Genomic DNA, 15,966 nt, shown 5'->3' with positions numbered 1-15,966 from the left:
GCTCACTCCAGCTGGTGCCCAAAAACCAGCTGGTTTAAACAACCCATGGGTTGTTGTGACATCCAAACCAGCTCTCTCTCTCTCTCACACACACACACACACCCCAAGTAAAGGGAACTAGCTTGCTTCAAAGTGCTCTGTTGCAGCATGGTATTATAAACTGCACTTCTCTATGTGGCTAGGGCACCACTGTGACAAATCCACAGAAGTTACTATCCTGCTTCCCCATACATGGCAATGTTAGTCATTTGTGGCCTAAAAAGGTGGGAAGGAGGTCTGCTTTTCTAAAGCTTCCCTGCTTGATGGAAATTCTGACTCACCACAAGCAACCAGGCAAGTGGCTATTTACAAGGCTTAGCTAGGGCTAAGTCTCTTGGAGCCCTAGGAGCTACAGATTACATTCCCTTCTAAGCCTTCATTCCTTCCAATAATGAGGTCTGTTACCACAAACAAAAAAGAAAGGTACAGGATGGAGGTGATCACCAAAAGCAGTCCTTGTGTTTGAAGCTGTTCTTCGTCAAATTGTCTATGTTGCACTACCTATCAAATGCAACTTGCCGCACCAGCCATTTTTTAAGTCTTCATCAGGAAATGGTAACACAGTAGAACCCACAAGCAAACAGTGGTAAAGTTATTAAGTAGACATTAAGGCAGCTATGTTCTCTTTTTTTGTACGTTATGTCATAGGTAGTATCCAATATTAGACCTACTTAGAGTGGACCCATTGAAATGAATGAAACTTAAGTTAGTCCCGTTCATTTTAATGGATCTACTCTAAGAAGGACTAATGCTGGATATTACCCACAGATTATGGATAAGGTGCTGTGGCTGGTTGTTAACATTTAGATTTGCTGAATTTTTCTATTACTTGGTTATTTAGGGGTTTGTTTGTTTGTTTTTTAAACCCATCTTAACCTGGAAATATTACAGTGTTGTCTTGCTGATATACTTCTGCTAACATGGGCTAGAGCGGAGGGAGCCAAAAGCATGTTTCTTTGGTGAAAAACCTAGTTGAAAAGAGAAGTGGGAAACCAACATATTGTTATGATTTTTTTTTTTCCTATGGTGGGCGATCTAAAAAGCAGAATCTTTGCTAATATTTGTGGGGGGAGAGAGAGAAAGGAAAAGCGCAACTAAAATGATCAAGGGGCTAGAGCATCTCCCCTATGAAGGAAGGTTACAACAGCTGGGATAGTTTAGCTTGGGAAAAAAGGAAGGTTAAGGCAAGACATGATAGAAGTGTACAAAATTATGCATGGTGTGAAGAATGTGGACAGGGAGACATTTTTCTCCCTCTCTCATAGTACAAGAATCCAGGGTCATCCCATGAAGCTGATTGATGGGAGATTCAGGTCAGATAAAAGGAAGTACTTCTTCACACAGTGCATAGTCAAACTATGGAACTCACTACCACAAGATGTAGTGATGGCCACCGATTTGGATGGCTTTAAATGGGGGTTAGACAAATTCCTAGAGGAAAAGGCTATCAGTGGCTACTAGTCCTGATGGCTTTGTGTTACCTCCAGTACCAGAGGCATTATGCCTATGTACACCAGTTGCTGGGGAAAATGGGTGGGAAGGTGCTGTTGCACTTGTGTCCTGTTTGTGGGTTCCTGGTGGGCAGCTGGTTGGCCATTCTGTGAAAAGAGTGCTGGACTAGATGAACCCTTGGACTGATTCAGCATGGCTCTTCTTATGTTCTTAAGCTGCTTATCTGCAAATGAAATTCTTTAAGGGAGCCTCCAAAATCACACATATGGGAACCGAGTGCTGTGTGTAGCCAGATCTCACAATCTCCCAGAAAACAGCATCTGTGCTCCAATCCCTTCCTTCATTTCTGTTCACACATGCCCTGAGCAATTCTATATAAAACGGGAGAGGATATCTTCCCACTTCAGGCCTTCATCCCTTCTTTTTATGACTAAGTAATATTCATAACTAGGTTGAATGGCTGCATTTAATAAAGAGAAGCCTCACTCTCAAGAATCCCAGATATGGGTAAGTAACTTCCTTTAAAAAATAGAACATATATCTGGAAGGTTGTAAAAACAGTAGCTTTCTCCTCCCATGAACATTTTTGAGAAACATTACATCTGAACCAGGCCCAGTATAAAATGGACCAGAAGAAAACTGTATTGGAGACAACAAAGAGGCGAGATGTTAAAATAAAATGATAGAAGGAAAAATTCTCAGGATACTGGAGGAATCTAAAAGGAATAAGAGAAACTGTAAACCAGGGGAAACATATCACAAATCCAGCACATCACAAGTCAGATCAGTTTGCAGTTCTAATTTCACTGATAAACCATTGCCAATGTCAACATATGAAAACAGTTTGTATGAGAGCAGCAGTTCAAATCTATTCCCAGTGAGTCAGGGTTTAGCAACTTTCTGGCAACAATTCAGCCCAATAAAAGGGAAAACATCATTTTGTCTCTGTTTAGTCTTCTTTCTACTGGGATAGTTTATTCATACAAACAAGATTACAAAGATCTCAGTCACGGACACTGCCCCGACTTTATACTGTTTCACTAGCTGATCTTGACTGCCCGTTATTTGCTATTCATTATTATTGGCCAAACCACTAAACACCATAACATGGTTCATGACAATAATTTCACCTTTGGGGTTATTGCATCTTTGGGGGAAAGTATTACAGATTCTTCCCCCACTGAAGCTGATTGGTGGAAGATTCAGGACAGATAAAAGTACTTCTTCACACAGCGCATAGTTAAACTATGGAATTCGCTACCACAGGATGTAGTGATGGCCACCAATCTGGATGGCTTTAAAAGGGGATTGGACAAATTCATGGAGGAGAAGTCTATCGATGGCTACTAGTCCTGATGGCTATGTGCTACCTCCAGAACCAGAGGCAGTGAGCCTATGTACATCAGCTGCTGGGGAACATGGGTGGGAAGGTGCTGTTGTGCTCATGCCCTGCTTATCAGTTCTCGGTTGACAGCTGGTTGGCCACTGTGAACAGAATGTTGGACTAGATGGACCCTTGGTCTGATCCAGCAGGGCTCTTCTCATGTTCTTAGTTCTCCTCCACCTGACATTTGATCCTGCTCACACTGCTTAGGCATTTATAAAGATTAAGGTGCTCCCAGCCCAGCCAGGATATTGTGGCAAATCAAACATCCCACTCTTTGATTGGGATGTGCAGCTGCATGCATCCCAATCTCTAATAAGGAGGCCGCCACGGGATTACTAAATATTCAACGGGGTTTACTTTATTATTAGACGAAGGGCAGGATTTACGGAAGGAAAACAAGGGTAAAACATACAGAACAGACTCTCTAGCAAACGAAAACATCCCCATACCTACTACCATACTAGTGCCACTGTATGACAGTGACCCTGCCTGGCAGTAATCGCCCATAGTTCCATTGGAACTGCATGATTACATTGGATGGCTCTCCTGGATCATAGGAGGCGGTGCAGTGGAATATGCATTATAGCGAGTGAAATTTAGAAGAATTTATTGTACTTTGTAGACGTGATTCCCTTTGTGTGTATTGTGAGCTAACTGTGAGTGCTGGAAAGTATTCTTGGAAATGGGGCAAAGAAGGTTGCCACAAGTGGGTTGGTTAAGTATTGTAAGCAGAACGCTGCTTAGCTTAGGAGGGCTACCTTCATTAAGGTGTTACTGGTAAACCTGGCTACACTGGGAGGCAGCCCTATTAGGGCTAGATAGTAGAAATGGGAGTAGTGATATGACCAGGTCTGAAACCTAGTAATCAACATAGGGGTTATAAAAGACAAGGGTTTGGTCTGCTCGGGAGAGAAATCCTGGGAGAAAAAGAAACCCGCCAAATGTGCTTATGCTAGCTCTGTCCACCATGTCTTCCATTTCAGGAAATACAAAATTTTTACTATTAGCTGCTAGATTGAGAGGAATGAAAGCATGTTATTCTCTTAGACTGTATGAGCAATAAATATATATTCCTTAATACCACATTTGTGTTGCCCAGCTTCAGAGAAGCTTCAGGGACCACTACAGATACATTCATTATTGAAGCAAAAAGCTCTCAATAAGGATTTGTAAATTTATCCTGAGTGGGGTCTGTCCTTAAAGCCATTGTATTCTCTCTTGTTCAGGTAAGAGAAACAAGCTAGCTGGATGGAGCGAGAATAAGTTATTGGTCTCAGTGGTAAACGGCACAGTTATAAACCTCTGGTTTGTACATAAGCTGGGATTCTGTGAAAGCTAAACAACATGCTGACAAAGTCCTTATCCTGGCTGCATGGGAGAAGGAACAGGGAGGGGAGAACATGCAAGTCCAAGTCTTGCTCTGGTTCCTTCCAGCTCAGGCACATAGCGCTAAACTATGATTTGGTGTTACACGTGAATGCAGTCAAAGCTGTTATCGGGACAACTTTCAGTCCTGGGGTGTTCAGACAATTGTGATGGGAAAGAAACCACTGTGGCTTCTCCCACTGCCTCCGCACGTGCCACGCACGCACCTACTGTTTACATAATTACCTGCGCTGCCTTGTCATCTCAACCTGGCATGCAACATGGCAGGGGTAGCTTTGTACTCACCCTACAACCCCTACTGCAAGTCGTGGGTTGTATGGTGAGTCCAAAGCCACCTCCGCCATGTGCCGGGTTCGGACAACATGCCAACCCACATTGCTGTGCAGCTAATTGTGTAAACAGGCATGAACACGGCATGCACAGGGGTGGGGGGAGAAGCCACAATGGCTTCTTCCCCCCCCCCCCCATGATCATCTGAACCCAGACTCAGACTAAGTATAAACAGAGCTACACAGCTGGGTACATCTCAACTGGCTTAGAACCAATCAGAAATACTTCTTTCCACTACTTTTCGAACACGTATTCCCAGAGTGCAGGCATTTTTAGATTTAAAAGTGCATGCGTCTCCAAATTTCAAGTCTGGCCATAAGATACAGATGCATAAGATACAGTCAACTAAAGCAACATAGACTGCCAGTCAACAGAAGGTTTTTCTGTTTATTAATCTTTGTAAACTGCTCTGAGAGTTTTGACTATTGGGCAGTATAGAAATGTAATAAATGAAATGAAAAACCTGAAAAGCTGTTCACTGCTTTTGTGTTTTGTGGAGGGGAAGCTGGGCGGCGGCGGGGGGATGACAGACTAAGCCAAAATGAACTCTAACTTCCTTGTATAGGCTCGGGGGTGCAGAGATGGTATTCTCAGTTAACCTGATTAAACTGAAAAACAACATAGTGCAGAAGCCACCACACTGTAAAGCCAGATTTGCTGGACTGTTCTAGTAGCTTGCAGATTAAGCGTCCAATAGCAAAGCAGCAAGTGACTGTGCAAATCAGAATATAGAGCATGTCAGTTAAATCCAATAAATAATGAGCATGAACAGAACTTTTTGTTTTAAAAAAGTCCTTCACTACAATAGCTCATTTGAAAGGGGGGGGTGTGCTCTGCACAGAGTGTGAATCGCTCTTTGATTTTCTATCACTTCTGATAGCACTTGAGTTTCAGTTTTAACAGCCACTACCCACCAGTGCTTTTCTGGCCATATGGCATATGCCTCTTTCACAACCAAACTTGTGACTTATCGCCTGGCATTTTAATATGCTTCTTTCAGTGGCTCTGAGCTACCACTGCAACTTGACACCCAAGTACTGGCATTCTGCCCCTGCAACCCCTGCCCCTCTCACACTTTTGAAAACATATTTATCTTTAGACAAAGATTCCAACGAATGCAGGGCAGAATCAAAGTCAAGTCTTCACTGGAATCAACATAAGCTTTTGTGACTCATTTTACCCTACAGATGTACTTTAACTTGTTTCTCAATTTGGCATCACAGTCCTTCCAGTCAACAAGCTGTAGAAAAACCTTGTTGCTGTGCTAAAAGTTAACAGTGGACACGCCCTGGCCTTGTGGCTCAAAGAGAAGTTAATGAATAGAGGGGTTTTTTACAAGCACAGAGATTAGAAATAACAGATGTTATTCAGTGCTATAACAATGGGGAAAAACCTGAATATCCAGTCAAAAAATCACTATAAGGAAGAAGCTGTGTTTCACTAGGAAGCATCCCTTCTTCTAACTATGCTCCCACAGCTCTGGTGTGTATGTTCTATATGCATAGGGATACAAGGGCAAGTTGTGGGCTCACATGCTGCCTCTCCCCACGCCCCCAGTCTTAAAACAGTTATTGCAAACTGTGGCCTATGTGCATACACCCATATATTTATCAGCTGCAAAAAAGGAAATGGACTATTGTACGGGCAGCGCCTACAAAGTATGCACACATTGTTCTTAGTTTATATTAAATTTTCTGTTTGTGAGTGAGGGGTGGCTTAGCTTTAGGCTATCACATATAAAATATATGTGCTGGGGCCATGCAGGAACTGACCTATAAACATAACTTTCTAGGAATTCACCAGTTAGCATGTCTGCAGCAAACAGTGGGAGTACAAACAGCAGGTAGTCTCAAATATGCCATATACTTTTGGAGCTGGGGGTTGACAAATATTGGCTTCGATTGTTTACCAGCATCTAGATGTGTTTGCTCCCGGCCCCACACATACACCTCCCACCAAGCCCTATGGCATGCAAAAATGGCTTATAGAATCATAGAATAGTAGGGTTGGAAGGGGCCTATAAGACCATGGAGTCCAACCTCCTGCTCAATGCAGGAATCCAAGTCAAAGCATCCCTGACAGATGGCTGTCCAGCCTCGTCTTGAATGCCTCCAGTGTGGGACAGCCCACCACCTCCCTAGGTCATTGGTTCCATTGTCACATTGCTCTAACAGTCAGGAAGTTTCTCCTGAAGTTCAGCCGGAACCTGACTTCCTGTAACTTGAGTCCATTATTCCGTGTCCTGCACTCTGGGATGATCGAGAAGAGATCCTGGCCTTCCTCTCTGTGACAACCTTTCAAGGATTTTAACAGCGCTATCATATCTCCCCCCAGTCTTCTCTTCTCAAGGATGAGATGAGGCCTAACCAGTGCTGAGTAGAGGGGAACTAGTACTTCCCAGGATTTGGAAGCTGTACTTCTATTAATGCAGCACAAAATAGCATTTGCCTTTTTTGCAGCCACATCACATTGTTGGCTCATATTCAGCTTGTGATCGACAACAATTCCAAGATCCTTCTCGCTTGTAGTATTGTTGAGCCAAGTATCCCCCATCTTGTAACTGTGCATTTGGTTTCTTTTTCCTAGGTGGGGAACTTGGCATTTTTCCCTATTAAATTTCATTCTGTTGTTTTCTGCCCAGCACTCCAGTGCTTGTGGACAGGCAGGATTTTGTGTCACTTGTGCTGTGCCTTCCCTTCTCCAAAACTCAGCACAAGTGAGAACTCGGGGGGGGGGGGGGGCTGACTTAAACTTGAAACTGGTCATGTAGACAACCCATGTAAACAACCCTTAATCAATTTTAGTCTATCTGGCTTCTCCTTTAAATTAGGCCTCATCAGAAATTCAGGTCACCAAACTTCAGTTGTTTCAGATTCTGGTTCCCCCTTTTGCATGTAATGGCTAACTGCAGTTTAATTAAACCAGGCTGCAAGTGCCAAGGAAAATAGGAGATGACGTGAGGAGGGAATGCACCATCTCATTGCCCACTCCCAGGAATTACTTGTCTGAACCTAGCCACTCAATGGAGGAAAAAGCTGTTGCAGCAGCTGCCCAATTTGGGTCATCAAGCTAGTGCTGAAGAAGGGCAGCAAAGCCCTTTTTTGATGTAAAAACAGGAAATCCTCGTCCAACAAAAAAAAGTCCTGGAAAGCTCAAGTGTGCTACACATCAGCCTTCACTCGCAAGCACTACTATCTAAGTAGGTGCCTAGAACATGTGTGTCACCGCATACTACAGAGCAAGGAGATAAGCAACGATAGTGTTTGAGGTAAGCGGGATGTGGCGGGGCAGCATATGTTCCTCAGCAAGAGAATATTGCCATTTGCAACTGAAGTGTTACCTTGGGCAAAAGTATTTGGACAAGAAGCAACTGTACTTTTGTAGTTTAAAAAAAGCCTGTAAAGGCCCAAGGAAGTCAAAAAGGAAGCCACATATTTATTTATTTAATCCATGTCACAGTCATCTTTCAAGGAAGCTTAGAGCACAGAAACACAAACATATTAAGAAAAGCATATTAAAAATGAACCATTTTAAATAAAACCAGTTTCAATATAACAGCAAAACAGCCATCAGCAGCGAATACTATAAACATTTTCAATTAAAAGCCAGGGAGAACAAATGAATTTTTAAAACCCTCTTAAAAGCAGCCACAGGGCCATCCATATATTTTTCAGGAGGGAATTCCACAGGGTAGGGGCCACCACTGAGAGGGCCCTATCCCTAGTGCCTGCCAGAATATGCGAAGCACTTCTCCCTTGCCATCTTTGCTCTAGATTTCTCTTTGTTTAGAAAGGATGACCCTGAGATAACGGAAGGGCACATTTTCCAGCTTAGCACACTGGTTGGGGGAAAACAAGTCACAAAACTCTTTAGTTTGAATCAATCCATTTGCAACAGAAATGTTGGCTTCTTTAGCAAACCTAAACTTTTACACCTGAGGATAGTTTACACTTCTAGAGTGGGGTGGGGAATATGCAGCCCTCCAAATGTTGGACCGCAACTCCCATCAGCCCTAGCCAGCACAGCCAATGGTGAGGATGATAGGTGCTACAGTCCAACAACATCTGGAGGGTCACACATTCCCTAACTCTGCTCTGGAGTCTAAATAATCTGCCTTGTGAACAGAGAGCAGAACAGAAGAGGCTAGGATTGGCCTATGCAAGGGACAGGATAATTCTGCACCAGCAAGAGTGAAATATTAGCAAGGCCAGGAAGGGAACTGCCCAAGGAAGAGGCTTTCCTTGTCTAGGTAAATACTATTCTAAATGCCTTACAGCACAATCCCATGCATGCCAACTCTGATGTAAGCTCCACTGAGTTCAGTGGAACTTACTCCTATGTCAGTGTGGATAGGTATGCAGCCTCAGTTTGTCAGAAAGTGGTGTTAAATTACCCCATCAGCACAGCCTGGGTATAGCTGGACTACCAGTTCCATGAGAGCGATGCATGCTGTCAAGTACATATACGGTCTCCCTTAACCTTCATTGGGTAAAAAAGTCCAGGTTTTAACACACTTGCACTTATTATCTGAGTGCTGCATAAGTGTGTCTAAAAGATCCCCCCCCCCACCTTCCTTCCCTCTCCTATCTCTGTATCTGGCACATGCTGCTTGCCACATCTCTGCAGCAGAAGCAACTGCTGAGGCTATATTCGTGAAAGCAGGGATACCAGGAGCTCATCTGTTGAGGACTTGCACTGCCAAATGGCAGTGACAGGAAAGCAATAGAGTTCTAGGATGCTCACTGAACTCTATCTGCGCCAAAGGCTCGTTTCCATTAAACACACACACACACACACACACACAAAAAACTCTTTTTTTTAAAGCATTTCTGTCACAAGTGGTGACTCCAATAAGAAACTGATATATCATACAGCATTAGAAAGCATTAATGAGAACTGTTTTACTTGTGATCGCTTTTAAAGAGATCACTGAATCTCCTTTCAAAATGATGTCCAAAAGATCAACCTCTCCTTCAAGCCAAGTCATAGAAAGAAAATGAATATTGTTTTCAATATTTCATTGAGGACTGGAAAATGGGGGGGGGGGTCCTCTCCAGCATGGCAGCCATTAGAACCTCGTTTCATGCAAACCATTCTATCAGAGCTCCTTCTCTTATTACTAGTACATCTGCTTTTGTGCTCTGCTTTAATTTCCTTGAATCCTCTTCTGTTATATGAGGAAATAGGAACTACTTTGAAAATGTTGCAGTGCAGCATTCTACGGGGCCACCTGCAATATCTTAATTCACTTCAGTCCTCTTTCAGATTGCCTCCCAAAGCCAGGAGTCCTTATCATTGGAAGCAGTTCTACCAAAGCAAAAAGGATCAGAAACAAGGACAGGAAAAGCATCTGAAGGCTTATGTGGCTTAGGCCATGAGTCAGGAAACATGGCAGACAGAGCACCAGGGCCCCAAGGAACAGGAATGGAGCAGATGGTGGCAAAGGAGGAAGCTTTAAGTAAAAATCTAGCATGGCTTTGTAAAAAAAGCAAATGTACGTCTAAGTAGACTGCAGAAAATGTTTCCATCACTTAGGACAAACTATTTTCCATTTAAAGGGTCTTGCTTTCATGAATATCAGAGAAGAGGAGGGTTCAGACAAGCCCCCCTCAGTGAGATGACTGAGGGGGGTCCCAGGGCCGTGTGAACTAGCCCCACCCCCTGCCAATTTCCCCCTTGTGTTGAGGAGCTCTCTGTGCATACATTGGTATGCATCTGGAATCCCTTCACATGCATAGATGGCACATAAAACTGCTTCACACACATGAGTGGCAAGGGGACATGACCAGGCATGCTGGCAGCAGGGGTAGCCCATGTAGCTTCACACACAAACACCTTTACACAATCTTCCAACATGCAGAGGAGGTCAGCTGCCTCCCTGCCCCCCCCCCCCCCACACACACACACCAATAAGGATAGCTTGAGGCAAGGACAATAATGCAGGGCACACTGTCAATCAGTTCCAAGGCCATGAATAACTGGGGGGTAAATTCCTTCAACAAAATTCTCTTTTCTGTTATTTCCCTCTTCTCTTACTACTAAGAGTACAGAATCTCTGAAACAGAGTTCATGATCTACATTTTCCTCCTCTCTGTGGGGATATCCATGCTGCCCCTAGTATTATTTCTTTGCTAAATATAGACAATTAGAAAGACTCAAGAGTTAAATTCCTTTTACATAAGCCCCCCATAGGCCCTCAAGTTTTATTGCAACATGTCACACAGATAAAAATACTCCATTCAGTAATGATTGTGCTTCCTATGCTGCATTCATAGAAATGTATTCACTAGTTTTAAATAGTCTAACGCTGAATCAGCTATACTGAAAGAGAAGTTAGGGCATGTTTCATATATCTGGATTCGTCCTAGCAAGCTTCTTGTGAGGTTTAAACTTTCTAAAGATTAGAAAATTGAAGCACCACCTGTTTTTCCCACACGTAGTGATTAACGAAGAAGTCCACTGGTTATGCTACTCTCAGAAGCGCAGTCAGACTTGCATAACCTTCCCAAGGCCTGTGACTCAAGTGGAAGCAGAACTAACTCTCGATTCACCACAAGATCACCATCTTTCCTAAACTACTGTATACGCTTGGTGTGGGGATGGGGGGGAAATTTGTTCAGCTTAAATTTTAATGCAAATTTGCACTTCCCAAACCAATACATGAACTGAAACCATTATCCTTCAGTATTCGCAGTTCTTCGAATTTTGCAGTGCAGTTTTCTGATCAAAAATGTGTATATTACAGAGACGTGTACACAAAAAATGCATATATTTGTGAAAATAACATACAAAAGTGCATTACATTAAAGAAAATTGCATGCAAAATGCATATATAGAGAGACAAAATTGGCCACAAAGGTGTGATTATTAGGAGGAATGCACATGAAATGCTGTATGTATTTCTTGTAAAAAAAATTTTTTTACCGAAATCATAAACTGCTGGCTATTTGACAGACGTTCCATAGTAGCCATCCAAAACAACACCACTTAGGGCACAATTCTATGCATATTTAGACAGAAAAAAGTCCTACAACACCCAGCATCCTTCCACCAGCCATGCTGGCTGGGGCATGCTGGAAATTGTAGGACTTTTTTTCTGTCTAAACAAGCATAGGATTGCACCCTTAAAGTCGCTGTCTAGAGTATTGGGAACCATGCTTTCACTTTTAGACAGTATTGCAACTGGTGCTATATCAGAATGGAATTATTATTGTAGGACAGGGGTGGGCAGAAGGTAGACCTCCAGATGTTTTGGACTTCAATTCCCAGAAGACCCTGCCAGCACAGCCAATGTCCAGGAATGCCAGGAGCTGAAGTCCAAAACATCTGGAGAGCTACTTTCTGCTCATGCATGTTGTAGGACACAGAGCAGGACGCTTTGTTTACTGTACAGGGGGCACATTTTGAAGGCAACTAGAAAATTGGCCTTGGGGATCAACACAGTCTACCATACAGACACTCCATCAGAAGAAAGTGACCAGCCCCGGGCCAGACAGCAAGTCCCTTACTCCAGCTAATGGTCTGCCATTTATTTCTCCACTGGGAAGGGGGGGAAAAAACAAATAAGGATAGATCCCTCTGCATCTTTAAAGTTACAGCTGTGTTGATTCAACACTGGGCACTCAGCAGTCTATTGTGAGCCACTACATTCCAGCGCCCTCCACCAGAATTCTCCACTGGTAGTTTTAGGTCAGCAACACCCCCACACATCCCTGCCCAAGTTGGCTGCTGCAATGAAATGCAAAGGAAATACACAAGCCAGCAGACACCAAATTAACATAAACTTACCATCTTCGATGACAATTTTGATGAGGCGGATCGAACCGTTCCGGGCCTTGGCAAAAAAATCCTTTAATTCCGTAGTGGCTAAAAGAATCAGAAACATATTGATCAGGATTTGAAAAGGCAACCCAAATGTTATTCCGCTCTTCAACACAACAAGAGGGGGTGGAGGTGTTCAAAAAACAGGAGGAAATGCAAAGTAAAAAACTAGTACAATAAAAAAATGGATTTCACTTGTTCTGATCAACACTATGTAGAGAAGTATTGACTCTCCCAGAAGTTTCCAAGTTAAATACCGGCTGGAACCACATGTGATCCAGAGAACTTGATACTTGGCTTGGGCGAACATAATATCCCAAATTTAGCAGATAGTTTGGCTTGCAAAGAGCGGGTGGACTCAGGTGACAGTTTATTAAATATACAGTGTTTCCTGATGTATATACAAGGCAGTGGGGGAGGACCACTTGAAAGGATGGTGATGAGGGACAGGAGCAACTCTGGTTTTGCTCTTGCAGTGGTGATGTTTTGCTTCAGATGCCGTCTCCAGAAACATATGAACTTGGCAGTGGGCTGCCAGGCAAAGGAACAGACAAGACATTTATAGGAATCGGAACTGGAGCTGATCTGGCATTCGCCCTCTGTCTGCCCTACTTTGACCCTTCAAAGATAATCTGTTACGAACCTGAGAGGATGGCAGCCAGCTGAGCCCTTGAGGTTACAGATGCTGCCAAATGAAAACCTGTTGGTTGTGTGTTGCCAACAACAACAGATAGCGTTACCTTTATGTATGGCAGTAAGAATTTACATTGCTTTGGTTGAAGGTGACATAATCCCCAAAATGCTTTCTTCCCTTTTACCAAACATGGGCACACGCAACTCTAGCTGAGCTAGGTAGTAGGAATTATATTTTACAGATACCTTTCATTTTCCTGTGGGAACAATCAACAATAATAGGTAAACTAGCTAGTAGGAATTACAGGCTCACAGATGTCATTAGGTTCACCATGTAATTAGACAGCCTTGCAAAACCTGATGCCCTTCCGATGAGGGACTGGAATTCCCATCATTCCCAGCCAGTATGGTCAATGGCCATACCGGCTAGGATAGGTGTTCCAGCCCAACACATCTGGAGGGCACTAGATCGGGGAAGGCTTAATTAGAATAACTGCAGTAATAAACATATATCAAGGCAGTCCTGGATAACATCTAGTTCCTGGACCTGTGACAGTCTGGCTTCTAAGTTGGGATGATATTGATGCTGACCTAGTGCAGATAATGCTGGCCACCTGCTAACCATGGATTGCAAATCAGGGGTCAGCTTCAGGAACATGCAGTCCCTCTACTCCTCTCCACCATGAATTTCCCCTCCCTTCCTTTGTCCACCTTATCTGCGGTTTAGTGTTATTATCTGCACCAAACCATAGTTAATACCCACCAGGTTTGCATCTCATCTACAATCTGAATCAGGTTTTCAAGTCCTAGTAAAGAGGGATTCTTGCTAACATGTGTTCTTAAAGCTGACTCATGATTTGCAAACCACGGTGTCGTCCTGCACCAGGCCACTGCATTGACTACCATGTTTGGTGATCCATGCTTCAAGATCAATAGCGGAGACAGGACCCTGACCCCATTTCCCCTGCTGATGCTGTTAGACCTTTCAGGAGTCAAAGACAACCATGGCACCTGGCAGCTGTTTGTGGGAGTGCTTTGGCGAATTTGACCCTGATACAGCAGCCTTCTGTGATTACATGGTAGCTGGCCGTAGCTTCCAATCCAAACTAAATCTAAACAAGACCAAAGTAATGATGGCTTGCGGGCTGTAACCTGGCAGTCTTCGGGGAACCACACTGTATTGATGGAGCTTGTCCCCCCCAGATCACTCAGGTTCACAGCCTGTCCTGGCTGCATCTTCGAATTATGGCAGCAGACAAGAAAGGAGGCTACAAAGCCTTGATGCAGATCTAGCACCAATTATTCATAAAACATAGGGCAATTTGTGTGAAATACTCAAAGAAAAGTCTTGGGGTGCTCCCCATGCCCAGTAGAAGTCGGGGTGCATAAAAACAGGCCATCCAGGATAAGCCATTTAGAGCTGCATAGGACAAGCATGAATTAATACCTTGGAGGCAGCTGAGTGTCAGCCGTGCTCCAGGATCTAAAGCTGATACTCAGCTGCCTCGCAGGTATTAATTCAACATAGCACTGATTTTTAACCCATGCAGCTGGTCATGTGGAGAACACCAAGACTATTTTCTTTGAGTATTTCACATGCAGTTTGTGAAATGTGTGCATTTTATCTGCATGGGATGAAATGTAGAAAAGAAAGGCAATATGCATTTTTACCAATGCGCATTTACCAATGCAGATTTTACACTAGCCACACAGGCCTGCTTAAAGAAAAGCCTATATAAGCCTCACATGCGAAAATGCCCTAAAAGCCATTGTCTTTGGTTGCTCCTAACTTCTGGAACTCTTTCTTCTTGTTCTGGTTGCGTGTGTGCATGCATGCATATGCACGCGCGCACACACACAGACTGGGTTTGGACATCACAATAACCCACGATGGGTTAATTAAGCCACAAGACCTTAATTAACACACTGTGGGTTATTGTGTTGTCTGGCGGGAGTTTTTTTTTTTAACCCGTGATAGTTTATTTGGCCAAAATAACCCACTATAACCCATGGTCTACAGAGTGGGTTATTTACCCCATTGTGGGTTATTGTGTCATCTGGCAGTCACCATGGGTTATTTTGGCCAGCTACAGAGCTGTGCTGGAAGAACAGTCCAAAGCACTGCTGTTTTGCTCTTTGCTAGCTTAGCACTTAGGAACACGTTAAAGTGACTAAGCCAGCAGTGCAAATGTGTGTGTGTGTGGGGGGGGGGGGATGACCAGGATTGAGACCAAATAGCCAGCCTCCCCTACTCAGGAGGCACCTGATGCATCATCAAAAGCCAGTGCCCTGACAGCAGCGAAAATCCAAGGTGGCTCTAAACCTTGGAGGACTTGCGGGATCAGAACCAAGCTTCATAGAGATGTAATGCTCATTCACTAAAGCGCTAAAGCACAATTCTCTCCATAGCCATTGCTGGAAAAGAGGCTTTAACATCTTCCCAATACTGCAATTTTGAATTGTGTAGAATCAGCCATCCCTGGGGTTAACGTCTACATGCATTTATCAAGGGGGAGGGGGAGGTTAAAAGTTGTGTTGGCTCACCCAAGTCAAAACTATTTTTCTGCAAAGGCTGGGAGTCAAGCAACTGACTGTCTGTCTGTCTGTCTGTCTATCTATCTATCTATCTATCTATCTATCTGCCATTGCTTTGAGTATTCTGTTCACTCATCCACACATTCCTTCTTCCCAATCATTTTCAGACTGCATCTTCTCACAGGAACCTAGAACACTATAGTAGTGCAGAACATCGCAACCCTTTTGCCCATTACCCACTATATGCAGCAATTTAAAAGAGTTGCCCTACAGCCAAATACTGAAAATAGTGCACAAAGCCATAGTTGTAGCAGCAAAGTAATTAACTTCTCACTAGTAGGTTTTGTAGATCTGTATACTCGGATAGCCATTGCTAAAAAAGA

At 43.5% G+C, this 15,966-nt stretch overlaps 1 protein-coding gene across 1 annotated transcript in view; it reads right to left on the bottom strand.

The window, feature by feature from the left end:
- Positions 1-15,966, bottom strand: part of TWF2 (twinfilin actin binding protein 2) — a 77,239-nt gene that overhangs the window by 37,423 nt on the left and 23,850 nt on the right. Inside the window, exon 2 of the mRNA XM_084839710.1 lies at positions 12,383-12,460. Coding sequence (XP_084695836.1) covers positions 12,383-12,460 — 78 coding nt within the window. The remainder of the gene's footprint in view (positions 1-12,382; positions 12,461-15,966) is intronic.

Source organism: Heloderma suspectum, chromosome 2, assembly GCF_057233095.1.
Source record: "Heloderma suspectum isolate Gila_16-S chromosome 2, 16-S_ref, whole genome shotgun sequence".
Lineage (NCBI taxonomy): Eukaryota > Metazoa > Chordata > Lepidosauria > Squamata > Helodermatidae > Heloderma > Heloderma suspectum.
Note: the sequence above shows the minus strand (reverse complement) of the source record. Positions and strands in the feature narration are given on the sequence as shown.